This window comes from Delphinapterus leucas, chromosome 18 (assembly GCF_059928025.1).
Source record: "Delphinapterus leucas isolate spDelLeu-1000000601 "Yukka" chromosome 18, BTC_Dleu_Yukka2, whole genome shotgun sequence".
Taxonomy (NCBI): Eukaryota; Metazoa; Chordata; class Mammalia; order Artiodactyla; family Monodontidae; genus Delphinapterus; species Delphinapterus leucas.
Window position 1 is genome coordinate 57,696,463 of NC_143146.1, and position 26,247 is coordinate 57,722,709.

Sequence of the window (26,247 nt, forward strand, 5' to 3'; positions counted from 1 at the left end):
TTTAAAAAAATCAGTAAATTTGCCCAATTTTACACTTTAATGATGTAGAAAAATATGTACTAAAGATTCTAGAAGGCCATAGTCAAAATTACTTCTGAAAAGTTGGCCCTTTCTTCAAAAAGAAATTTATAAAACTACCTAGATCTTTAAAAAAAAAAACTAGTAAAACTTGCTTTTAAATGTAACTGAATATTCTGGAATCCTTGGTTTGGAAAAACCTGCTGTACTGTTAGGTTAACTGTGTTATATTTTATGCTAGGGAACAGTTTTTTAAGACAGATAATAAAGAAGTACATTATAATTGTCTAAGTCTTTAATATCCAGTTCAGTATTTTTTCTAAAATAAGTAGTAATTTAGATAAATTTAGAATTGCCATATTTTACATACAGAATGCTTAATATTGTGTAGTTTTTGCATTATTGGAAAGATTTAATTAAATTATTTATAATAGCTTATAAGACTTCTATCAGTGACTTTTGTTTGATAGAAACTCTTGAACTATTGTGTATCTTTGCAAAGAGAAGAAGTAGGAATACAGTCACCTCTTTATAAATTAGGCAAATTTAAAATTTCATCTTATAATGGATAAAGAAGATGTGGCACATATATACAATGGAATATTACTCAGCCATAAAAAGAAACAAAATTGAGTTATTTGTAGTGAGGTAGATGGACCTAGAGTCTGTCAAAGAGTGAAGTTAAGTCAGAAAGAAAAACAAACACCGTATGCTAACACATATATATGGAATCTAAGAAAAAAAAAAGTTCATGAAGAACCTAGGGGCAAGATGGGAAACAGACCTACTAGAGAATGGACTTGAGGATATGGGGAGAGGACAGGGTAAGCTGTGACAAAGTGAGAGAGTGGCATGGACATATATACACTACCAAACGTAAAATAGATAGCTAGTGGGAAGCAGCTGCATGGCACAGGGAGATCAGCTGGGTGCTTTGTGACCACCTAGAGGGGTGGGATAGGGAGGGTGGGAGGGAGGGAGACGCAAGAGGGAAGAGATATGGGAACATATGTATATGGATAACTGATTCACTCTGTATAAAGCAGAAACTAACACACCATTGTAAAGCAATTATACTCCAATAAAGATGTTAAAAATAAATAAATAAAATTTCATCTTAGATATTTCCCTCTGCCCAGCACATCATCCTTTATCCCCACCCCCTTGGTGTTTATTCACAGAAGCAAATTAATTTTAATATTAGCTTAAGCAAAATATGATAAGGAAAATAAGTCTGCTACAGAAATAGCCATTGTATATTTCAAAGCTAAATACAGGGGGAGCGGGAGAGGGGGGAGGGATGGACTGGGAGTTTGGAGTTAGTAGACGCAAACTATCACGTATAGAATGCATAAACAACAAGGCCCTACTGTATAGCACAGGGAACTATATTCAGTATCATGGGATAAACCATAATGGAAAAGAATATAAAAAAGAATGTGTATAACTGAGTCACTAGGCTGTACAGCAGAAATTAACACAACATTGTAAATCAACTCGACTTAAATAAAAAATATTAAAAAGCTAAATACAAACAATTTCTAAGTTGCATGCTGTTTTGGATAGTCCATATTACATTTCTGCTTTATTTGCAAGATAATTATGATTCAGATACTCAGATTTTAACCTTGACTGACATCATTGCAATTTAAGGCATTTGATCATAATTTATTAGACAGGGATATCTTTAAGAGTATGGTATCATATATTATTGCTGACTGATTTTAAATTGCTGATAAAACAGCTGCAGTGATTATTTTCATCTTGTAGATTTTGTGCATGAAGCTAGAAGGTAAAAGTCCCAAGAAAAACTCATTATATGTATTTTTAAACTAATAAAGTTGAAAACTGCATTTGCCTGGAGCAATTTAATTTAAAGTAGATTCTTGTATCTTATAGTACTCATCACAGTAGTAAGCGTGCATTTGTCAAAAGTTCTCTGTTCTGTTCATGTCTAAGTTGAAAGCCTAATTAATGTAAATGTGCATTTTTGTGCCTGTTCTTCATGGTTATGTCATGAAGGTACCTTTACACTGGATAAGATAATAACCAGTGCTTATGGGAAGTCTGTGATGGGTGAGGCATTTTACATGTAATTTAGAATTTAAGCCTTATAAATGCTCTATCAGCTAGTCATTATTATCTCCATTTTACTGTGAGGATGTTGAAATTCAAAGAAGTTAAGTGTCTTGCTTATGGTCATGTAAGCAAATTAGTGGAAGTTAATTGAATTTGAACCCAAGTCTGACTCCAGAGCCTGTGTGTGTTTCACTGTGCCATATTTTTTTCCTATGAGGAAAAATATGTCAGTTCTGTGGACTGTGTAAGTCATAAAAAGTAACCCCCCTTTTCAGCAAACCTGACATGTGAAAATCTAGATTTGCCAATATACAAATTTGGGATATTCTTTATTCTTGTGAGATGATTCATCTCATGTTCTTTAAATGACACGACATGACATTTAAAATATTATTTGCTTTCCCAAAATTCAGCTGTTTTACTTAACATTTTAAGAATACCTGCATTGTGAAATTTTTATCAAGTGAGGCAAACCTGTATTTTGGTATTCTTTATTTAGCATGTTCTTCACGAATGCCTGTTTTAACCTGTTTAACACCAGGTTCTAGGTGCTAGAGAGATAAGTGGCCTGCAAAAGCAGACATAGTTCCTGCTGGCTCTGGAACTGGTATAGCTGGGTTTCAAATGTTGGTTCCACCTTTACCTCTCAATAACTGTATGATCTTATTAGCAGGTTCCTTAGCCCTCTTAGGCTCTTTCTTCATCTGTGAGAAGGAAAAATAATAGTACCTTTCTTAGGGTCATCGTGAGAATTAATTGAGATACGTGCATAGCATGATATCTGGCATGCAATAAAACAATAAATGTTACCTTTTTATCTTAAAAATAACACTTTAAATATAAGTAACTTTCTTTAAAAAAATTACTGAACAAGCTTAATTGGTATCATGATCTTCAGTCTGGGATGGTAGTCATCTTTTTTGTATCACTTGAAAAGTCTCATAAGTGTTTCCCTTCACTTGTTCTGCACACTGCACACATTTTAGAAATATAGTACACCATAAGCTATGTGTTTATTTTTAATATTTTAAGGGCAATGCCAGAATCACTGTGTGGTGTAATTCCAAGTACAGGTGTATATATGTTTGGCTCATGGCAAGTACAGTAACCTATTTTTTATTACCTTTCTTCTGAAAAAGATGACGAGTCACTTTGTGATTTATTCTTTGGAGCAATATTTACTTATGAGAAAAGATTTGAGGAAGAAATTCTTCATTGACTGCAAACAAAAATGTTATGACAGCTTCACTCTGACTTACAGTTGGCATTTTGTATGATTTCTTGAATTTTTTGAATGGAAAGTATTTCTAAGTTTTTTTTTTAAATAGTGAAATTTAAAAACTAGATATTTTCTGTACACTTACAATATTTAGGCACTTGAATACGTAAATACAAGTTCAGGTAGTTTTGAATTTAAAAAGGTACATTTATGAAAAGTTACACAAGAGTTATCAATCTAGCCATATTTCCTTGTAGATTCCTAAATTGTTTTAGGATATTATGATTTATCAAAAGCTTGAGGAAAAATTAAATGCATTCCAGAAACGATTTTTTAGAGATATACAAAAACACGAGTGACAAATTTCTTTAAGTAATGGTTTCCATCAATAATTTTGTTATAACAGTTAAACTTTCTTTTTGTGAACTGATGCAAAAACCTCACTTATAATACTTCTAAGGAGATTTGTTCAGCTATATTTCCTGTAAAAAGAGATGTCAGGGCTATTTTTATTATCTGTAATGAAACCCTGTTAGAGAAAATCTTGCTTTGACATTAAATCACTGCCCTTTTTTTCATTACGAAGTCTAAATGCCAAGGAAAAGTCAACTTGTAAGCTGGAGAGGTATATAAACAGTTCAATTATAGTGACTGCTAAAATAGATTTTATTATTTTTTTCTGTTTTCATAGTTCTTTTAAATCTTGATTAAGCCATTTTTAAGTACATAAGAGATAATTTGATGCTTTAATAGAAACATTTTTTTCTTATAATACAAAAAGAAGATTGCGTGGTTGATGTAGAGATTTTTGTTTTTAATGTGAATTTTTAAAGGACTTTTTTGTACAAGAGGTTTTTAAATATTTCTTTTAGTATGTACAGCCAACATTTGTATTACCTCAGATGTTGTAATGGGAAGTCATTTTTACTCCTGAGAATGAATATTAGCTTTGCTGAATTTTTATGTGTAAGCAGACTTTTGGCTTATGTGCTAACTTACGTAACCTCAGTCAAGATTTTCAGAAATACTTTGTTGAAGTTTATTAAAGTTAAGATTTAATTATCAGTTTTAATGGTTAAATTTTAAAGGAGCGAATTTAAGATGCAATTTGTTCTTAGAAGCCAAAGAAAATAAGTGGCATAGAAATAAATGATTTAGCTGTTCTTTGGGAGGAAAAAAATACACTCACATTTAAAGCTAAGTTTCTAGATTATTTAATTGAGATAGCCATATATAAAACTTAATTTCTAAAAATACCTTCCTGTTTAGTATGAAGCAAAGAAATTACCACAACTCACTGAGTCTGAGTTTTAGCATCAAAAGAGGTGCTGAGAAGAATAAAGTTCTTTCATAAGGATGTTTAGTGATGTTCATCTAATATTTTTGAGCTTGAAAAATGAATAGATAGGACGATTCTGAAAATGAACTCTTTCATTATTCTAATACCGTGTACTACTGTATTGAGACTAAATTGTCCATGCTGTGTTGGAGCTCAGCCTGCAAAGAAATGAATTGGCTGATTTTTGTCATTTGCAAGTCCAGCCAGGGTTACTGCAGCCTGCCAGTTGACCACATCAATGCATAATTTTGTGTGAAGTCGTCAAAAGGTACCATTTGTTTTAAAAGTGACACATTTAACTTTTTACTATAATTATTAATACAAGCAAAGAAGTTAGTAGTGCTTTCTTTTTTTTTTATTGTCATCAAGCCGTTTTCTAGGAATTTTCAGCAATATATCAACTCAGCTGTAATTCTAGTATGAAATACAGAAACTATGAACAAGCTTTTGGTGCCTACCATTAAAAATTAAATCCATAACTTTAATTCTTACAATCTCATTTTGTTTCACCACAGCTCTGTTTTAGTAGATCTGCATATCTGTCTTGGTCTCAATGGTTAATTTTACCAGTTCAGTTTTCTTTGTAGATTTTTGCCGTAAGTAGAAAGGATTTAAGATCTTACAGTCCCTTAAAATATTTTATTACCATTTACTTGAAAGAACGATAGATAATGTACATGCTTGTTCATTGTGCAAATACTTAAGACATTCTGATTGAAAGACAGCTTAAGGAAAAATAAACAAATAGCAAAAGCATTCAGTCTTTATTTACAATATGTAGAAGACCACTGTTTTCACTTTAAGTGTAGAGTCTGATCAGCAGGAACGCCCTAGAGAAGGACATCTTTAGCGATAGAATTTACATACCGTTAGCTCACAGTAATTGATCAGCAGCAGGTCTCTGAGTACAGAGCTAGCTGGGCACGTTATTTGGGATGCCTTTGATGCTGTGGTTTTCCGAAGCTTGCTGGCTGCATGCTTGTTGCCTTTGTTCGTGACACAGGTAATTACTTGATAAAATGAAGTGCATCGCTGTGAACAATTGACCCTTTGGAGCAATCCAGGCTGGTCAGCAGTCTAAAACCACACTTTAAGGCCATCATTATGGCCTCGAACTTAAGAGTTTCCAAGGTGCAGACAAAGGTGTTGTCTTCCTTTAGTACAAGTCGAGTGCCATTTTCAGACTTTATGAAGTATTTAAATTGAATGATGTTTGACGATATTGAAAACTCCTCTGGAAAGCCATCCAGCCTGCTTTTGGACACCAGAACAATGCGAGATTTTATTTTTGATATGAAATCAGGAGCATTACAGAAGATTCTCAGTCCTTGTGAGCGATCATGGTTATCTGTTATTTCCAGGAAAGTAGTCTCCCTGGGTGTTAGCTGTTCTTTTTCCCACCTGGACTTCACTTCCTCCGCCAGTCCCTTGAGCTGAAAGAATTCTGCTTCTTGTGCGAGAAGTTGATTTTCTCGAAACCCTTCTGGCAGTAGAAGTTCTCCGTTTCGTAGGAAGTTTAGAACATGCCTGAAGAGGAGCCCATCCCTGTCTATGAAATAATGACCATCGGCATCAAATGGGCAGAGGATTTTTCCATTTACTATACCTTCAAGGAAAGTGTCTGGGTACTTGGTCAGTGTTTGTTTCTGAGTAATGTATAGGTATCCACCAACGTTGAGGGTCATCAGGGTGGATTTGCAGTTCTTTCCCTGGTCAGCATCTTCCAGGCTGTTGTATTTCCCTTCATACTCCTTTTCTTTTTCTCTTCTGTTTATTTTACGCTCCATTTTTGAAAATGCTATTTCAGCTTGTTCTTCTTGGCGTTGAGATTTTTTAAAAAGAAACACTACCACACAAACACGCCTTTATTCAGCCCCAGCCTGGTGATGGAATGGAAATGCTGGCAGCGTTGCCTGTGCTGTCAGCTCGGTTTTGCAGTAGGTGGCGTGTCAGCTATGTATGCAGGAGCTTTCTGGAGTAAGAGGGGAAAAAGATAATTTGCATTTAACTATATCAGGGAAGGAACTCGCTGTGAAAAGGTTTTCATGTGTATTCTTTGAAGTAATGAAAGTTACTGAATAAATTGAATTTCCTACTGGCAGTTAAGCAGTTACATATGTTTAATTCTCCAGCTAATTTATTCACTTCTAAATGTCTTTTAAGTTATTAATCAGGCAGGCTTAATATTGAATAATAGTGTCACCTTTTGGAGAATAATGTATGTTGAATTAGTAGCATTTTTTAAAGTAAATCATAAGTAGGAAACCCAAAGACAAAGGACCTAGGTGTATAGAAGTGTTTCTCCTAAAAAAAGTCACACATTTCACAAGTGGTGTAGTCATTTTAGAGACACAAGTGAGAATATTTAAACCTGTTGTTTGTGACATTGTACTTGAATTTAATTGGATTTGCCTGTGATTCTGCTTTGTGGATCTTTAGCGAGTGAGAAGAAATTTTCTTCATGTCCTTTAACAAAAGTCTCTGTTATTTTTGGCTTTTTACCCTAAAGGTAAAAAATCAAATATACAGGTTTTACAGTAATCTTTTTTTTTTTTTTTTTTTGGTTAAGATTTCCTGTGGAAAATTCATAAGCTTGTTTCACCCTAAACGTGCTTCACTGCTGAACAAAGACTTGGACTGCTGTGGAAAACACTGTAACCGTGTGTCTGTGTGTTTGTGTGCACGCAGGCATGTGCTCCCTCGAGAAGATAACAGAGAGACACATTCAAAATACCTGCTGTAAAATAGTGTCATGGGCTAAGTTAGTTGGGTTTCTTTTGCCGCTGTTGGTTTTTATTCAGTGTTCACATAGGGGGAGAGAAAAGACCAAAGCCTAGCTGCCCTTTTTTTTTTTTTTTGGAGCTGGAACAGTGTGAGTGTGGTGGTTGTTTTCCCCTTTCTTTTTTTTTTCTCCTTCCGCTGTAACTTGCCTTCCAAAACATTTTAGGGATCTTGAGTCTTCGTTTCTAGAATTTAAAGACCCAGTGGTAAGAAATGTGAGCATTGTCCCCAGTGCACTATTATTTGGCTGATCTACCTGCCAAATGATTCTGAGGAGCTGCATTGTCCTCAGAATTAGACTTTAGATTTTGTTAAATTGATTTATATTTTTATTACATTAAAGGTATTTGAAATTTTTTCAACTTTGTGTTGATAGAAATATTGGTGCAGATTCTTCTAAAAATGCTTGCCTTGCATTTTCTCTAAACAATGTTAATTTTCTTCAGATATAAAAATTTTACTTTTAATTATAGCACATTTTGAATTTAGTATTTACGTATCCTTGAGCTTATCAAAATTTCATTGAAATTAAACTAGGAATCTAAGACATAACATTTTTAGGGCTGAGTTTTTGCTCTGAGACCATGAAATTGAACCAAAGGTAAGATTGAATTCTCGAGAGATTTTAGTGTTTTATGTAGAACTTTACAACTTGTTAATAGTAAGCCAACATTTTGACTAAAACTTCCTCTCAGTACTGCATCATTTAAGAAGAGTTTACTATTATATTCTAACAATTTCATATGTGTTGATTTTGTGGTTTTGGAATCAGGTCTTACCTACGGCTATGACTTTTTCTGAAATATTGAATAGATTTGGGGGGTACAACTTTAGAAATGGAATTCTTGTGTTAATAGTCAATGCACGTGAGTAGTACCATGTAATGGCAAAACCAGCAAAGGCATGCCAGTTTCATTTACAGTTATAGTCCTGTGTCAGTGAACTTCGTGGGACACCAGAATCAATAGAACATAACTGTAGTATAGTGGTGGAGACTGTGCTAGAATTTTCTTTGTACATTTAAATAAAATGATATAGTTGAATTCTATGTAAGGCTTAGTCTGCTTCCTTATACACTGTTTGGCCTGTTTATAGATGCCTTCCTGGGGGAGCCCTAAAGCTAGTGCTGCTGGAGGATTTGCTTCCATGGGGTGGGGAGGTGAGGCAGGACTGGAGGAAGCTGGACTGCTGATCCCTTCAGCCATCACCCCCAGGGCCACCTTACACTTGCAGACTTGCTCACTTCTGGTTTCTGCTTTCTGCTTTTTAAAATTCCTGGTGTTTGTTTCTGCTGGCTTGCCTTGACAGACGTGTGCCTAGACATGTGCCTCTAACCCTTGACTGCTCTTTCTCTGTAGACTTCACTCTGATGTTCTTGGCTTCTGCAGACCTGACCTGTGTGGTTTGTTTGCCGGCCGTGGCCTGGCAACAATAGTTGCCTTACAACAATAACGGAAGCCTTGTCTGACTGGAAGCTGATAAGAATCCATAGGACTTTTCTTTTATGTCCTATTGCTCCCAACTTGTGGTCTTGAGAAAGAAAAATGGTACCCAGTAGGTCCCAGCTTCTCTGCATTACTCCACTCCATCCCCATTAAAGCAAGATGATTGCAGCTTACAGAAATCACGGGGCTTTGTTGATCATTGCTGCTGTGGTGGTTCATATGCCCCTTAGGAGAAAGCCAGGTTGTCTTCTTTTTAGTCTTTTTTAAGCTTATATTTACCTGCTTTGGGGGGCTGTAGGGTGGGGAGAGTCATGTCAATCAAGTCCACACATCCCTAAAACTGTAAAAATGGTGCTTCAATAACTATTCCAAGGCAAACATCCATGGTTTATGTGACTACATTTCTCTGCCTCACTGCAGATACCAACTGGAAGTAATCAGTTCAGTGGTTTCAGCAGAAGGGCTTAACCTACACATCAAAGATTAGCTCTCGGGCTTCCCTGGTGGCGCAGTGGTTGAGAGTCCGCCTGCCGATGCAGGGGACACGGGTTCGTGCCCCGGTCCGGGAAGATCCCACATGCCGCGGAGCGGCTGGGCCCGTGGGCCATGGCCACTGAGCCTGCGTGTCTGGAGCCTGTGCTCCGCAACGGGAGAGGCCACAACAGTGAGAGGCCCGCATACCGCAAAAAAAAAAAAAAAAAAAGATTAGCTCGCTTTAGTCCACTTGACCACTAGACTTGAAGATTTCATCCGCTTTGCAGGCAGAAAGATATATTTTTTAAAAAGTGTCTCTCATAGACATCTGTAATCACACATATAAAAGAGCCCTTTAGTCAACTTTGAAGATTTATTTTCTCATATATATATATATATATATATATATATATATATATCTGTTTCTTACTTTTTTCATTCAACTTTGTTTTTTGAATTAGTTCATGCTGCTGTATATACATCTGTTTCACTACTTGTGGGTGGCACACAGTATTTCACACTTATGTACCCAATAAATGTTGTTTTGATTCCCTAGTGATGGACACCCAGGCTGCCTCAATCCCTTGCTGTGATGAACAGTTTCAAGCATGTCCTCTTATGGGTGTCTGTGGAAATTTGAGGGCTTGCTGGCCGTGTTCAGTTTCACTTAGAACTGCCAGATGACTCCCGAGATCAGCTCTATCAGTGCACTCTCCCACCAGCAGTGCCTGTGGTTTCCTGTTTCCCCACATTTTTTCCAACACTTGGTGTTATCTGCCTTTCTTTTTTTGTTTTGTTTTGTTTTATTTTTTACATTTCACATATAAGTGATATCATATAGTATTTGTCTTTTTCAGTCTGACCTCTTTCGCTTAGCATAATACCCTCCAAGTCCATCCATGTTGTGCAAATTTCATTCTTTTTTATGGCTGAGTAGTATTACTGTGTGTGTGTGTGTGTGTGTGTGTGTGTGTGTGTGTGTGTGTGTGTGTGTACCTTCTCTATCCATTCATGTGTTGATGGACACTTAGGTTGCTTTCATATCTTGGCAATTGTAAAGAATGCTGCTATGAACATTGGGTGCCTGTATCTTTTCGAATTAGAGTTTTCTCTGAATATATACCTAGGAGTGGAATTGCTGGGTCATATGGTAGCTCTGTTTTTAGTTTTTGAGAAACCTCCATACTCTTTTCCACAGTGGCTGCACCAGTTTAATTCCCATCAACAGTGTATGAGGATTCCCTTTTCTCCACATCCTCGCCAACATTTGTTATTTGTGTTCCTGTTGATGATAGCCAACTTTGAGGATGTAAACAGTGTCATTGTCAGGTTCTTGTTATGAGTATATTCATTGGTTAGGCCCAATGCCTAACCAAATTTTAGCAAAACCTTTCCACTATATGGTGATGCTAATCTTCCACTGTCTGCATTAGGCAGAATTTATTCCAGGCCAATGGGAATTCCCATCTTATCTACCAGCTCTTGATAGGAAATGAGGTCATCATCATCAACATTATTGACACAGAACATGACCATAATATGTGCTTGCTCCATTTATATGCCAGAGGTATTCTCCTGCCATGGAAGGAAGTAGAACCTTACCAAGAAGGTATCTCTCTTGGTTGGAACATAAAAGATGTGATAATTCCCCTAGACTCAACAGATCACTTTCTGAAATTCAAGCACTCCTTTCCAAGGAAAAGGGATGGTCTCAGAAGCTGCCTTTATTAAAAACACTGGGCTTCTGTTTCCTCATTCTCTGTCTCTACCAAATCTTTTTGGTTATTTTCACCTGCATACATTAATGCCTGTTTTTAAAAAAAGATTATTTCCTATTACCTTAGGAAGAAAGTAAAACCAACTGCAGAAAGAGCAGTAGCTGTCAATTTTCACTTAAAGCTGGCACTATGTCTCTGCCCTGGTCTTTTGCAGATTTTTTAAGGCTTATTGATCTGGGTCTTTCTTCTTCACTTGAATTTGATACCCATCTACTTGATTCTGCAGTGATATCTTTATCTGTTCATTTTCCAAAATCTGGCTAACCTCTGGCCATCTGACTTGCATGTCCTCTCATTCCTTTTTGCCTTGATCTTCCTATAACTTTTACAAGCTGAGTTTCTCTTTTTTAATGTGTGGCTTTCTTGTTCTTCATAGCCTCCTGTTAATAGCATTGAATGTGAGAAATATTCACTTTGATATTCAGCTGTACTCTTGTAATTTTAGCCTCTTTTTTGGTGTTAAAAAATATAAATAAATTACACAGTGTAATGTATTAACATATTTTAAGAATCAAGGATTTTTCTGTGTTAATCTAATTCTATTTGAACATCAAAACTTTAGTTTCGGGCTTCCCTGGTGGCGCAGTGATTGAGAGTCCGCCTGCCGATGCAGGGGACACGGGTTCGTGCCCCAGTCCGGGAAGATCCCACGTGCTGCAGAGCGGCTGGGCCTGTGAGCCATGGCCACTGAGCCTGCGCATCTGGAGCCTGTGCTCCGCAACAGGAGAGGCCACAACGGTGAGAGGGCCGTGTACCGCAAAAACAAAACAAAACAAAACTTTAGTTTCATTTTGAAATGTAAAATTTTTCTGCAAAATTAGATGTTGTCTTGTACTGGGCTTCCATCCCCACAAGTACTACCTCACTACCTTATGGAGCTGACTGACCACAGTATCTCATCACCTGTGCAGAGTGCTGAAGTCCTCCTAGGACACATTCAGTATAGCTTTGGCAGGAAGGTGATGTGGATGTGTAATTCCAGTCAGGTGAATAAGCTTGTAAATGTTTTGCAGTGTTGAACTGAGTCTTCAGAGAAGCCCAGGAAACTTTGCTGCATCAGCAAATTTTTAAACCTCACCTGAGGAGTGTAGAAAAGATGAAAACACTTTGTATCAAAAGGAGCACAAATAAAAATGACAGACTAAATGAGAAGTTCTGGCAAAATTCCATTCCACGTTTCTTTGCTTTTCATTACAGAGGTAATCTTGAAAACAAATTACATTAATTCATATTTTAAATGTACTTTGGGAGATGAGTATTTCAGGGAAAACTGTATTTTATAATTCTGTAGGCAGAAGTCATTTAAGTTTTTAAAAATGAGTTTGCTTTTTTTTTGAAGTGCAAACTATGCATTATTATTCACTGGAAAATTTTATTGTAACTAGATGAGCAAAGCACTTCTATGAGCCATCAAATGAACACTGAAATTATATTGTGTAGAACTCATTTTTATAGTGCTATTTGGCAAAACGGAATTTTGCCTCCTCTTTCAGAAGGAGATGTTTTAAGTTAATAGCCATTGTCTACAATCTCAAAATGAGGGACATGACTTTGAAAAGTTGTAAAGTTAATGTTGTTATGAAATCAGTAACCCAAAGAGTCTCTGCTGCTGATGCGGTGCCCTACCAGTGTCCCTCCTGTTATCATCTTGATTTTAGATCCTCTTGTGTCTTCAGTGATGACATGGTGTTGAGGAGAGAGGGGGTCCTGAACCAGCAGGACAGGATATCATGGTTCATAGGAGGAAATGGAGTTCTTCCACAGTGTAGAGTGATTGCAAATCAGGGATGGATAAGTCTGTCATATTGCACACTTTTTCACATTTAACATTTCTGAAATCAGGGTACGTCTTAAAATCATTAGCTTGTAAAATTCTCATGGTAGTATTTTGTGTTTCTTGGTGGCACATAAAATGATGGTGACTATTACAATTGATGGTATCTTAGATTTGATGAAATATTTGAGCAGTTCTGTAAGCTGTTATCCCCATACCACCAGAAAATAAAATTACCAGAGAGGCAGGAATAGGAAGAGATGTAGGGGAGAGGAGGAGAGAAGTATCAGGGCAGAAGTTCTCAACCCTGGCTGCTGCATATTAGAATTATCTAGCGAGGTGGTAAAAACACCTGTTGCCCACACAGTGCAATTACGGTAGAATCTCTGACAGTGGGCCCAGTAGTTTTTAAGAAGCTTCCCAGGTGATTCTTAGGATCAATCAGAGTTGAAGAACTACCATATACAGGAAATTGGTGAGCTCAGGAAGGGGAACTTATCCCAAAGGAGTTCTTAATGATGAGGGCATAATTTCTACTTGGTAGTTATGAGGATCACTTACCATTAAAGTGTCTTGAAAATTGTAAAGAACTAAACTAGTATGTGGTATTACTACCGTTCCTAAACATGGTGAAGAGAACAGGAGTTATTGAGGATGAAAGTAATGAAACTTGAATCATATTCAGTTGATTTAAAAATGTGTCATCAGATGGTCTATATTAATATTGTATCCCTCAACTATATTACAGGCTTTCTAAGTGCAGGGGTCTGTATTTTTCTTCCTTGTACCCCTCATCACATCTAGCACAGTGTTTGGCACTATTTAACTGTAATGAAGCACTATAGTAAAAGTCTTTTCTTTTTACTTAGCAAACTTAATCTTTCCTAGAAGGATTTGTTTTTCTGTCCATTTAATCACATTTGCTATTGTTTTTGAATTCTCTTTAATTTCAAGTGCAACAGCCAAAGCTGCATTGCACCCTTTGATGAAGGTCTAACTAAGACAAACTATCACAGTGCTCTGATTTTCCTTTTCATTTATTATTACAATGCAGCATTACTTCATTTTTTTAAATAAAACTATATTTTATTTCTGGGTTTTATTCAACCTCTTATTTTATTTTCTTTATCCATTTATCTTTTTTTTTTTTTATTTATTTTTTTTGCGGTACACGGGCCTCTCACTGTTGTGGCCTCTCCCGTTGTGAAGCACAGCCTCCGGACGCGCAGGCTCAGCGGCCATGGCTCAGGGACCCAGCCGCTCCGCGGCATGTGGGATCTTCCCGGACCGGGGCACGAACCCATGTCCCCTGCATCGGCAGGCGGACTCTCAACCACTGCGTCACCAGGGAAGCCCCCCATTTGTCTATTTTTTGTTAACCTCTTTATTGGAGTATAATTGCTTTACAATGGTGTGTAAGTTTTGCTGTATAACAAAGTGAGTCGGCTATCCGTATATCCCCATATCCCCTCCCTCTTGCGTCTCCCTCCCACCCTCCCTATCCCACCCGTCTAGGTGGTCACAGAGCACCAAGCTGATCTCCCTGTGCTATGTGGCTGCTTCCCACTAGCTATCTGTTTTACATTTGGTAGTGTATATATATCCATGCCACTCTCTCACTTCGTACCAGCTTACCCTTCCCGCTCTCTGTGTCCTCAAGTCCATTCTCTACATCTGCGTCTTTATTCCTGTTCTGTGCCTAGGTTCTTCAGAACCTTTTTTTTCTTTTTCTTTTTAGATTCCATATATATGTGTGAGCATACAGTATTTGTTTTTCTCTTTCTGACTTACTTCACCCTGTATGATAGACTCTGGGTCCATCCATCTCACTACAAATAACTCAATTTCGTTTCTTTTTATGGCTGAGTAATATTCCACTGTATATATGTGCCACATCTTCTTTATCCATTCATCTGTCGATGGACACGTAGGTTGCTTCCATGTCCTGGCTATTGTAAGTAGTCCTGCAGTGAACATTATGGTACATGACTCTTTCTGAATTATGGTTTTCTCAGGGTATATGCCCGGTACTGGGATTGCTGGGTCATATGGTAATTCTATTTTTAGTTTTTTAAGGAACCTCCATACTGTTCTCCATAGTGGCTGTATCAATTTACATTCCCATGAACAGTGCAAGAGGGTTCCCTTTTCTCCACACCCTCTCCATTATTTATTGTTTGTAGATTTTTTGATGATGGCCATTCTGACCGGTGTGAGGTGATACCTCATTGTAGTTTTTTGTTTTTTGGGTTTTCTTGCGGTATGTGGGCCTCTCCCTGTTGTGACCTCTCCCGTTGCAGAGCACAGACTCCAGATGCACAGGCTCAGCAGCCATGGCTCACGGGCCCAGCCACTCCATGGCATGTGGGATTTTCCTGGATTGGGGCACGAACCCGTGTCCCCTGCATCGGCAGGCGGACTCTCAACCACTGCGCCACCAGGGAAGCCCCTCATTGTAGTTTTGACTTGCATTTCTCTAATGATTAGTGATGTTGAGCATCCTTTCACGTGTTTGTTGGCAATCTGTATATCTTCTTTGGAGAAATGTCTGTTTGGGTCTTCTGCCCATTTTTGGATTGGGTTGTTTGTTTTTTTGATACTGAGCTGCATGAGCTGCTTGTAAATTTTGGAGATTAATCCTTTGCCAGTTGCTTTGTTTGCAAATATTTTCTCCCATTCTAAGGGTTATCTTTTCGTCTTGTTTCTGGCTTCATTTGCTGTGCAAAAGCTTTTAAGTTTCATTAGGTCCCATTTATTTATTTTTGTTTTTATTTCCGTTTCTCTAGGAGGTGGGTCAAAAAGGATCTTGCTGTGATTTATGTCATGGAGTGTTCTGCCTATGTTTTCCTCTAAGAGTTTTATAGTGTATGGCCTTACATTTAGGTCTTTAATCCATTTTGAGTTTATTTTTGTGTATGGTGTTAAGGAGTGTTCTAATTTCATTCTTTTAATGTAGCTGTCCAGTTTTCCGAGCACCACTTATTGAAGAGGCTGTCTTCTCTCCATTATATATTCTTGCCTCCTTTATCAAACATAAGGTGACCATATGTGTGTGGGTTTACCTCTGGGCTTTCTGTCCTGTTCCATTGATTTATATTTCTGTTTTTTGTGCCAGTACCATACTGTCTTGATAACTGTAGCTTTGTGGTATACTCTGAAGTCTGGGTGCCTGATTCCTCCAGCTCCGTATTTCTTTCTCAAGATGGTTTTGGCTATTCGGGGTCTTTTGTGCTTCCATACAAATTGTGCAGTTTTTTTGTTCTAGTTGTGTGAAAAATGCCAATGGTAGTTTGATAGGGATTGCATTAAATCTGTAGATTGCTTTGGGTAGTATAGTCATTTTCACAATGTTGATTCTTCCAACCCAAGAACACGATGTATCTCTCCATCTGTTTGTATCATCTTTAATTTCTTTCATCAGTGTCTTATAGTTTTCTGCATATAGGTCTTTTGTCTCCTTAGGTAGGTTTATTCCTAGGTATTTTACTCTTTTTGTTGCAATGGTAAATGGGAGTGTTTCCTTAATTTCTCTTTCAGATTTTTCATCATTAGTGTATAGGAATGCATGAGATTTCTGTGCATTAATTTTGTGTCCTGCTACTTTACCAGATTTATTGATTAGCTCTAGTAGTGTTCTGGTAGCATCTTTAGGATTCTCTATGTATAGTATAATGTCATCTGCAAACAGTGACAGTTTTACTTCTTCTCTGATTTGGATTCCTTTTATTTCTTTTTCTTCTCTGATTGCTATGGCTAAAACTTCCAGACTATGTTGAATAATAGTGGTGAGAGTGGGCAACCTTGTCTTGTTCCTGATCTTAGTAGAAATGGTTTCAGTTTTTCACTGTTGGGAATGATGTTGGCTGTGGGTTTGTCATATATGGCCTTTATTACGTTGAGGTAAGTTCCTTCTGTACCTACTTTCTGCAGGGTTTTTACCATAAATGGGTGTTGAATTTTGTCAAAAGCTTTCTCTGCATCTATTGAGATGATCATACGGTTTTTATTCTTCACTTTGTTAATATGGTTTATCACATTGATTGATTTGCGTATATTGAAGAATCCTTGCATTCCTGGGATAAATCCCACTTCATCATGTGTATGGTCCTTTTAATGTGCTGTTGGATTATGTTTGCTAGTATTTTGTTAAGTGTTTTTGCACCTATGTTCATCAGTGATGTTGGTGTATAGTTTTCTTTTTTTGTGACATCTTTGTCTGGTTTTGGTATCAGGGTGATGGTGGCCTTGTAGAATGAGTTTGGGAGTGTTCCTCCCTCTGCTGTATTTTGGAAGAGTTTGAGAAGGATGTGCGTTAGCTCTTCTCTAAATGTTTGATAGAATTCACCTGTGAAGCCATCTGTCCTGGGCTTTTGTTTGTTGGAAGATTTTTAATCACAGTTTCAATTTCAGTGCTTGTGATTGGTCTGTTTATTATTTCTGTTTCTTCCTGGTTCAGTCCAGAAGGTTGTGGTTTTCTAAGAAATTGTTCTTTTCTTCTAGGTTGTCCATTTTATTGGCATGTAGTTGCTTGTAGTAATCTCTCATGATCCTTTGTATTTCTGCAGTGTCAGTTGTTACTTCTCCTTTTTCATTTCTAATTCTATTGATCTGAGTCTTCACCCTTTTTTTTTTGATGAGTCTGCCTAATGGTTTATCAATTTTGTTTTTCTTCTCAAAGAACCATCTTTTAGTTTTATTGATCTTTGCTATCATTTCCTTCATTTCTTTTTCATTTATTTCTGATCTGATATTTATGATTTCTTTCCTTCTGCTAACTTTGGGGGTTTTTTTGCTCTTCTTACTCTCATTGCTTTAGGTGTAAGGTTAGGTTGTTTATTTGAGATTTTTCTTGTTTCTTGAGGTAGGATTGTATTGCTCTAAACTTCCTTCCTAGAACTGCTTTTGTTGCATCCTGTAGGTTTTGGGTCATTGTATTTTCATTGTGATTTTTTTCTAGGTATTTTTTGTTTTCCTCTTTGATTTCTTCAGTGCCCTCTTGGTTATTTAGTAGCATATTGTTTAGCCTCCATGTGTTTGTATTTCTTTTTCCTGTAATTGATATTCAGTCTCATAGCGTTGTGGTCTGAAAAGATACTTGATACAATTTCAGTTTTCTTAAATTTACCAAGGCTTGATTTGTGACCCAAGATATGATCTATCCTGGAGAATGTTCCATGAGCACTTGAGAAGAAAGTGTATTCTGTTGTTTTGGGATGGAATATCCTATAAATATAAATTAAATCCATCTTGTTTAATGTGTCATTTAAAGCTTGTGTTTCCTTATTTTCATTTTGGATGATCTGTCCAGTGGTGAAAGTGGGGTGTTAAAGTCCCCTACTATGAATGTGTTACTGTCGATTTCCCCTTTTATGGCTGTTAGCATTTGCCTTATGTATTGGGTGCATGAATATTTACAATTGTTATATCTTCTTCTTGGATTGATCCCTTGATCATTATGTAGTGTCCTTCTTTGTCTCTTCTAATAATCTTTATTTTAAAGTCTATTTTGTCTGATATGAGAATTGCTACTCCAGCTTTCTTTTGATTTCCATTTGCATGGAATATCTTTTTCCATCCCCTCACTTTCAGTCTGTATGTGTCCCTAGGTCTGAAGTGGGTGTCTTGTAGACAGCATATATACGGGTCTTGTTTTTGTATCCATTCATCCAGTCTATGTCTTTTCATTGGAGCATTTATTTCATTTACATTTAAGTTAATTATCGATATATATGTTCCTATTACCGTTTTCTTAATTGTTTTGGGTTGTTATTGTAGGTCTTTTCCTTCTCTTATGTTTCCTGCCTGGAGTTCTTTAGCTTTTGTCATAAAGCTGGTTTGGTGGTGCTGAATTCTCTTAGCTTTTGCTTGTCTGTAAAGGTTTTAATTTCTCCGTCGGATCTGAATGAGATCCTTTCTGGGTAGAGTAATCTTGGTTGTAGGTTTTTCCCTTTCATCCCTTGAAATATGTCCTGCCACACCCTTCTGGCTTGCATAGTTTCTGCTGAAAGATCAGCTGTTAACCTTGTGGGGATTCTCTTGTATGTTATTTGTTGCTTTTCCCTTGCTGCTTTTAATATTTTTTCTTTGTATTTAATTTTTGATAGTTTGATGAATATGTGTGTTGGCATGTTTCTTCTTGGATGTATCCTGTATGGGACTCTCTGTGCTTCCTGGACTTAATTGACTATTTCCTTTCCCATATTAAGGAAGTTTTCAACTACTCAAATATTTTCTCAGTCCCTTTCTTTTTCTCTTCTTCTTCTCGGATCTCTATAATTCAAATGTTGGTGCATTTAATGTTGTCCCAGAGGTCTCTGAGACTGTCCTCACTTCTTTTCATTCTTTTTTCTTTATTCTGCTCTGCAGTAGTTATTTCCACTATTTTATCTTCCAGGTCACTTATCCATTCTTCTGCCTCAGGTATTCTGCTATTGATTCCTTCTAGAGAATTTTTAATTTCATTTATTGTGTTGTTCATCATTGTTTGCTTCCTCTTTAGTTCTTCTAGGTCCTTGTTAAACATTTCTTGTATTGTCTCCATTCTATTTCCAAGATTTTGGATCATCTTTAGTATCATTATTCTGAATTCTTTTTCAGGTAGACTGCCTATTTCCTCTTCATTTATTTGACCTGGTGGGTTTTTACCTTGCTCCTTCATCTGCTGTGTGTTTCTCTGTCTTCGCATTTTGCTTAACTTACTGTGTTTGGGGTCTCCTTTTCGGAGGCTGAAGGTTCATAGTTCCCGTCGTTTTTGGTGTCTGCCCCCAGTGGGTAAGGTTGGTTCAGTGGGTTGTGTACGCTTCCTGGTGGAGGGGACTGGTGCCTGTGTCCTGGTGGATGAGGCTAGATCTTGTCTTTCTGATGGGCAGGACCACGTCTGGTGGTGTGTTTTGGGGTGTCTGTCAACTTATTACGATTTTAGGCAGCCTCTCTGCTAATGGGTGGGGTTGTCTTCCTGTTTTGGTAGTTGTTTGGCATGGGGTGTCCAGCACTGGAGCTTGCTGGTCGTTGAGTGGAGCTGGGTCTTAGCGTTGAGATGGAGATCTCTGGCAGAGCTCTCACCGATTGATACTACCAGGGAGGTCTGTGGTGGACCAGTGTCCCGAACTTGGCTCTCCCCCCTCAGAGGTTCACGCCTGACACCTGGCGGGAGCACCAAGACCCTGTCAGCCACACAGTATGTGTTAGGCGTTCCACCAGACTCTGGGAATACCAGCAGGGAACTGCTTCTGCCTTGCTGAAGACAGCTTTTTCTGAGACACAGCTGCCAGCAAACCAGAGGTCCTGCAGTGGGGCAGCCGTACATCTATGGGGCCAGATGCTTTTTCTGGGGGCTCAGAGTCAGAGGACTGGAAGGGCAAGAGGAGAAAGAGGAAGAGGGAATTGGGAACTAGAAAGCTGGTGTGGAGTGGTAGAGCCAACCTCTTATTCTTGAAAGCAACTTTTAGATTAGGGATTATGTCTGTTTATACAGCATTACAACATTATGCCCACATCTGTATTTGAGGATTTATATTGATTAATTATATATATTAAATTCTATATATAATTATATATAACAAGCAAAAAGGAGACTACTGTGAAGTATAGGAGGAATGATAACTTGTGAACTTGCCTTGTAAACAGTAAAACATGCAAATGTTTGTTTTAAAAATGTCGTTCTCTAAGTTATTTCTTTGACGAAAAGTTTGTTACGGCTTCTGTAGACTCATAGAGCAATCCAAACTCCTTTGTACACTTAAGGCGTCCATCTTCGATTTTGTACCTTACGTAACCACTCTTCTACTCCCGGACGGCCAGTCTTGCCATTCACAGGTACTCTTTGATGAGCATTACAACGTCCCTTGTATAGGAATGTACATAAACCTTCTTTCCCCCAGTCCACAGGGGAAAAGTTGAAGAGCAGTAGTAGGAGTGAGGAAGCCGAGATGTTTTCTAATCCGAAGTCTAGTCCTCAAATTATGGTTTCAGTATTTGGTTTAAAATTGGGAATTCCCAGCTATTTAGGCATGTTTGTAATTTGAATATCATTACAAGAAAACATATTGCATAAACAGATAATTTGGGGGAGTACTTATATGGCTGCCCATTTTGTTGCTTTTGAGGTAGTCAAATGCTGACTCTGTAGGTTTACTGAAATCTGAGCATGATCTTTTATTCCTGAAATTCCTGAGTATTAGATAGAGATCAGAACATCAATTGACAAATTTGAATACAGCAAGAAACACCTTCTTAATAACATAGGGATTGCAGCTTTGCCCAACTGGTTTGTTAAGATGCCAAGTAGCATGTATTAATAGGCCTTGCCCTGTGAACCACAGGCAGAAACTGCTAGGAAAAGATTTTAAATGAGAACAGTGGAGACTGGTAGGAGTATGAAAAATGGTTTATCTTTTAAATGCTCTTGCTCTGTTGAAATATTATTTCTTTAGTCCTTTTCCAGTGAGGGTAGACACAGGTGTGATGTAAGGAAGAATCAGGAAAGTAGCCTCAAATCTCAAGAATCAGTCCAAAATCTTGGTTCTAACCTTGTCTGTGTTTTAACTTGAGTTGGAAGTGCTCTTAAAGGCCTCCACATTGAACTGGATCGAGTGGTCTTGTGGAAATGAACGCCTGTAACTTCCTGATGCCCAACATCCTTAACACATTACTTCTCATTACTTACATGCCAGTGCTAATAGACACCCTTCCTGTTTACTTCCACTTTAACTTTTTCAAACTAGCCAGGCCCTTAACTTGTAAAAAATGCCAGTCAGTTGTTTCTCTTGGGTTCCTCAACATAGAGTATGTTGGAAGGTCCAGCTTAGAACAGAAGTCTGTATATTTTCAAGTCTTGGACAGCTTCTCAACATTTTCTCATTGTCATTCCAAGAAACAGTTCTTCTCTAATTTCTACTCAAAGAAAATTTAATTATATCTAGGTCTTATAGAAAGCATTAGGGCAAACAAAATAAATACTAATGAAATAATAAAACATCCTCAGTTGGAGGGGGAGGCCAGTTTTGTTTTGTTTATTTTAGTGAGAGAGAATTGGAGGAGATCTCAGAGATCCCAGTGACTTTATTATACATATAGATGCTGAGGCCCAGAGATGTAAAGTAATTTCTCCAAAGTAACACCGCTGTTTAGAGACAGAATCAGAACTAGAACACTTCCATTCTTGTTATAGGATGCACTTTGTGTAACTTACCCTTTAAAACTTTCTCTCAATTGTTTTCTGAAACTAGGTGACAGGATATAGACCAATAAAATACCATCACCAAAGGTATATGTTCATAGTCATGAAGATTCTTTGGGTTACAAGTAGCAGAAACCAATAAGCAAACCAATCTAGCCCCGAAAGCGAGGGAGGTGAGAAAATTTAGAAAAAGATCCTGGAATAGTTCCCAGAATCCAGAGAAGAGTTGAACGAACGGCCAAGCCTAGGGAAAGATAGGAACCAAGCCATGGCTGGGATTTTAGTAGAATGAGCCTATGTGGCTTCTCTTCAGAGTGCTGTTGTGACCATGTCCCTCTAGAGATTTCTGAGGTGGAGTGACTCTGGTATGGGTCCCTTAGTTTAAAATTCTGAGAGAGACAGAGAAACAGAGAAGAGACAAAAGCCATTGCTCATGCTGTTCCCACCACCTTCGGTGCCCTTCTGCTTCACCTCCCACTCTAAATCCTACCCATTTTTCCAGGTCCAGCACAAACATTGCTTTCTCCATCAGAGCCCTTCGTAATCCCCAGCTAGACATATTCTCTTTGTGTGTATGTGTTTTAATCCCAGTAGTCTGTGTCTCTGTCAGTAGATTATAACCCTCATAAACCATGGCAAATTCTATGTAGTACAGTAGATCCCACAGCCTTTATGGAAGGACTAGCAGTCCTTCCAGTAGTTAAATTAAAAGGTAGGGAATCATAAAAATGATAATAGTATATATTCCTACTGCCTTAAACATTTTAAGACCCACAAATGGACATTTAGTCACCAGTGTACATGCAGGACAAGGCCTATGCTTTCAGTATAGGGTGCTGACTGAGCATCTGATTTCTCTTTCCTGTGAAAAGTAAACCCATAATTTAGTTTAGATTTTCAGTTTTGGTTTCTTTAAAAATGAGCAAAAACTTAGACACTGCGAAACAATATGAATGCAGAATCCTTCTAGACTTTTATGTTTCTCTTCTAATCTCTAGTTGTCTCTCCAGTACCTAATTTGAGAGATTTTTAGCAATTTATCTTTATATCACATCTTACAAAGCATTAAACCTAGTTTTTGTAGAAACATCTCCCTCCCCCATACTCTTTTTTTTTTTTTTTTTTTTTGCTGTACACGGGCCTCTCACTGTTGTGGCCTCTCCCGTTGCGGAGCACAGGCTCCGGACGCGCAGGCTCAGCGGCCATGGCTCACGGGTCCAGCCGCTCCGCGGCATGTGGCATCTTCCCAGACTGGGGCACGAACCCGTGTCCCCTGCATCAGCAGGCGGACTCTCAACCACTGCGCCACCAGGGAAGCCCCCCCCCCATACTCTTAATTAATGAGATTATGTAATTTATAATCAAATTGCATAATTACTAACAGAGTAAAACTAGCATAAACAAGTTCTGCATAGTTTGAGCAGAAGTGTGTGGGAGTAGTAGAGATTAACCTACTACCCACTAGTGTATAGTGAGCTGTGGGCATCTGTCACCATAGTTAAGACGGGAACTGAGAGCCTTGGTAATCTAGAAGTGGGTTAAGTGGAGGTCTATCACAAGTGCTTCTCGTGTGTTAAAGTGATTTATATACCTATCTCATCATCCTACTAGACCAGAAGCTCCCAAAATGTGATCTGGAAACCACTGGGTAGAGGGGTCCTGGAGACCCTTTAAGGGGCCTGTGAAATCAAAGGTATTTTTATAATAATACCAAGCCTTTTTTTTGCCTTTTTCACTCTGATTTTGTAAACATTTTTCAGTTTTAGTTGCTAGTGTCATCGATATCAGTAGTAAACCCACATAAAAGGTTCCTCGGGGTTCCTCACCACTTTTCAGGCATATATGCCACACGTTTGTGAATGGCTGCACTAGCCTCTACTGCTTGAGGGCAAGAGCCAAGTTTCATTTATCTTTGTTATTCCTGATGTGTTTTTGTATTATCTTTTACATAAAGGCACTTAGTAAATATTTGATAAATATATGAGCAATAAAAAGATTATTTTTCAAGTATTTCCAGTCTTTCAAACTGGGCCAATGAAGTAGTCTTAAGTCACGATTCCTGTATTAATGAATATGATCTGTAATTAACAGCAGTGGTGTGCAAGTGGGTGCTTTCAAATGCCTTAAAATGGGATATTTAATAGCTTTCCCCTGAAATCTTAAGCAGTGTTTTGGAGAAGAAGAGAAGCATGGTTTCGTGGAAAGAATATGAAAACATGTTCCTGTGAGGCTTTAAAAAGTGTGTGACACCTTTAAATCTTGCTTAGGGGGCTGTATTATAAGTAAATTGGTTTTTAAAAAACGTATTTAGGAAGAGAGCGGGAACGGCAAAGAGTTAACAGAGTTGTGGGGTTATTTAAGAGCAGCCAATTGGTAGAAATTTTCATTGCTGCTGATGAAGACTTTTCCTTTCATTTGAGAAGCATTTGAAGGCTATTTTAGATTTGAAAAGGGGATGTGATGGACAGAAAATCATGGTTTGGGGAGGTGAATTTTACTGCTTTGTGTGAGTGAGCTTGATTGAAGAAGAGTGGTGAGGGGTGGCCAAGTTGAAATGGGCAGGTGCTTTGGATGATTTTAACCCTTTCAGGTATTATGTGTGGAACGTTGACAGCAGAAACCTTTAACCAGAAATTAAACTCATCCTGTCCACCAGGAGTAGGTACAGATAAATAAGTGGGGAACATTCACAGGTGGTGTTGAAAGGTAGCTTTTTAGTATTCAGCATTAGTAAACCCCTGGATATGTAACTAAATTATTTTCAGAGACAGTATTCCAGACCTATTTTGTTTTTTAAAAAGGATTAATTTATGTTTAAAAAGTGAACTTTTGGGGCTTCCCTGGTGGCACAGTGGTTGAGAGTCCGCCTGCCGATGCAGGGGACACAGGTTCGTGCCCCGGTCTGGGAAGATCCCACATGCTGCAGAGCGGCTGGACCCGTGAGCCATGGCCACTGAGCCTGCGCGTCTGGAGCCTGTGCTCCGCAACGGGAGAGGCCACAGCAGTGAGAGGCCCGTGTACTGCAAAAAAAAAAAAAAAAAGTGAACTTTTTTCATGCGTTTAAGACATTATAGATTGGAATCTTTCCCAAATCTTGTTATTGTTATGGCAAGAGTTTTTCTAGATACAACTGTCAGCTTCAGTGGAGAGGCATGCTCAAATATAATACTTGTTTTTGCTTTAAGAAAATTAAGAAAATTTAAGAAAATTTTAATCTTACTAAATTCATTAATAAGAGGAAATTACTTTTAGACATTTAAACTTAAATTTAATATAAAATAATTGCGGCCTTCTTATTATTTCCTTCCTGGCATATTTTGGTGTAAGGTAGACGTGCTTCTCATCATTGCTCTTTGCAGTCATCTGTCAGCCTCTACTTGAGGTTTGTTGCATATGTTACATTGAATTATTGAGTTACTGTGTGTATTAGTACTTAGGGGCTATAATAAGGAGTTCCTAGATTTTGGAGGCAAAATCGAGAAAGGTCACCATAAGAAAAATTTTCTAACATAAATCATGTGGGCATGGTTCTATCTGCATTCTATGTTTTGGTCAACTTATCTGTTCCTCCAGTGAACTGTATGCTTCTTGAAGACTGTACTGTATTTCAGTCATCTTCGATTCTACAATGCCTAGATGGTTCCCTTCACATCGTAGGCATTTAGTTAATGTTTGTGGAATGCATGAGGTCATTCGCCCTGAAAAGATGGATCATAAATGCATTGCTGATGAGCCAGAGGAGTTCCTGAATCTCTTCCAGAAACCTGGGTGAACTCTCCTGGAAATACAACTGAACCATAACTGTTCCTAACCATAGTCGTACATTTCCAGACTGCAGTAAAGCAGATACCATTTATGGGTCAGTCATACATGCATTATCAAATAAGATGAGGTCTTAAAGTGACTTGGTGCCTAGTAGGTATGCAGTAGGTGCTAACTTTTGTTTTCTCTTGAATTTTGTGTCAGGGTCACTATAAGAATTCTTACTAATGGTGGGAAAAATTGTCCTTCTGTTTGGACAGATATTCATAGCAGTTAAAGCTCTAGTTTAGACACATCATATTAATCATTTTGCTGGAAAATAGAATTCAGAGCAACTGGCAGGCAGAACTAGTACACAGTGTAACCCAACCAAGGACCTGCCTAGTTCCACAGTATTTTC

At 37.9% G+C, this 26,247-nt stretch overlaps 2 protein-coding genes across 2 annotated transcripts in view; one reads left to right on the forward strand and one right to left on the reverse strand.

Annotated features, from left to right (window-relative positions):
* The window catches only part of GTF2F2 (general transcription factor IIF subunit 2), a 151,095-nt gene that overhangs the window by 53,317 nt on the left and 71,531 nt on the right, over window positions 1-26,247 (forward strand). The gene's annotated exons all lie outside the window — the stretch shown is intronic.
* KCTD4 (potassium channel tetramerization domain containing 4) lies at window positions 5,071-7,051 on the reverse strand. The gene has a single exon (XM_022574877.3). The coding sequence runs from the start codon at window positions 6,440-6,442 to the stop codon at window positions 5,663-5,665; it is 780 nt and encodes a 259-aa protein (XP_022430585.1). The 5' UTR covers window positions 6,443-7,051; the 3' UTR covers window positions 5,071-5,662.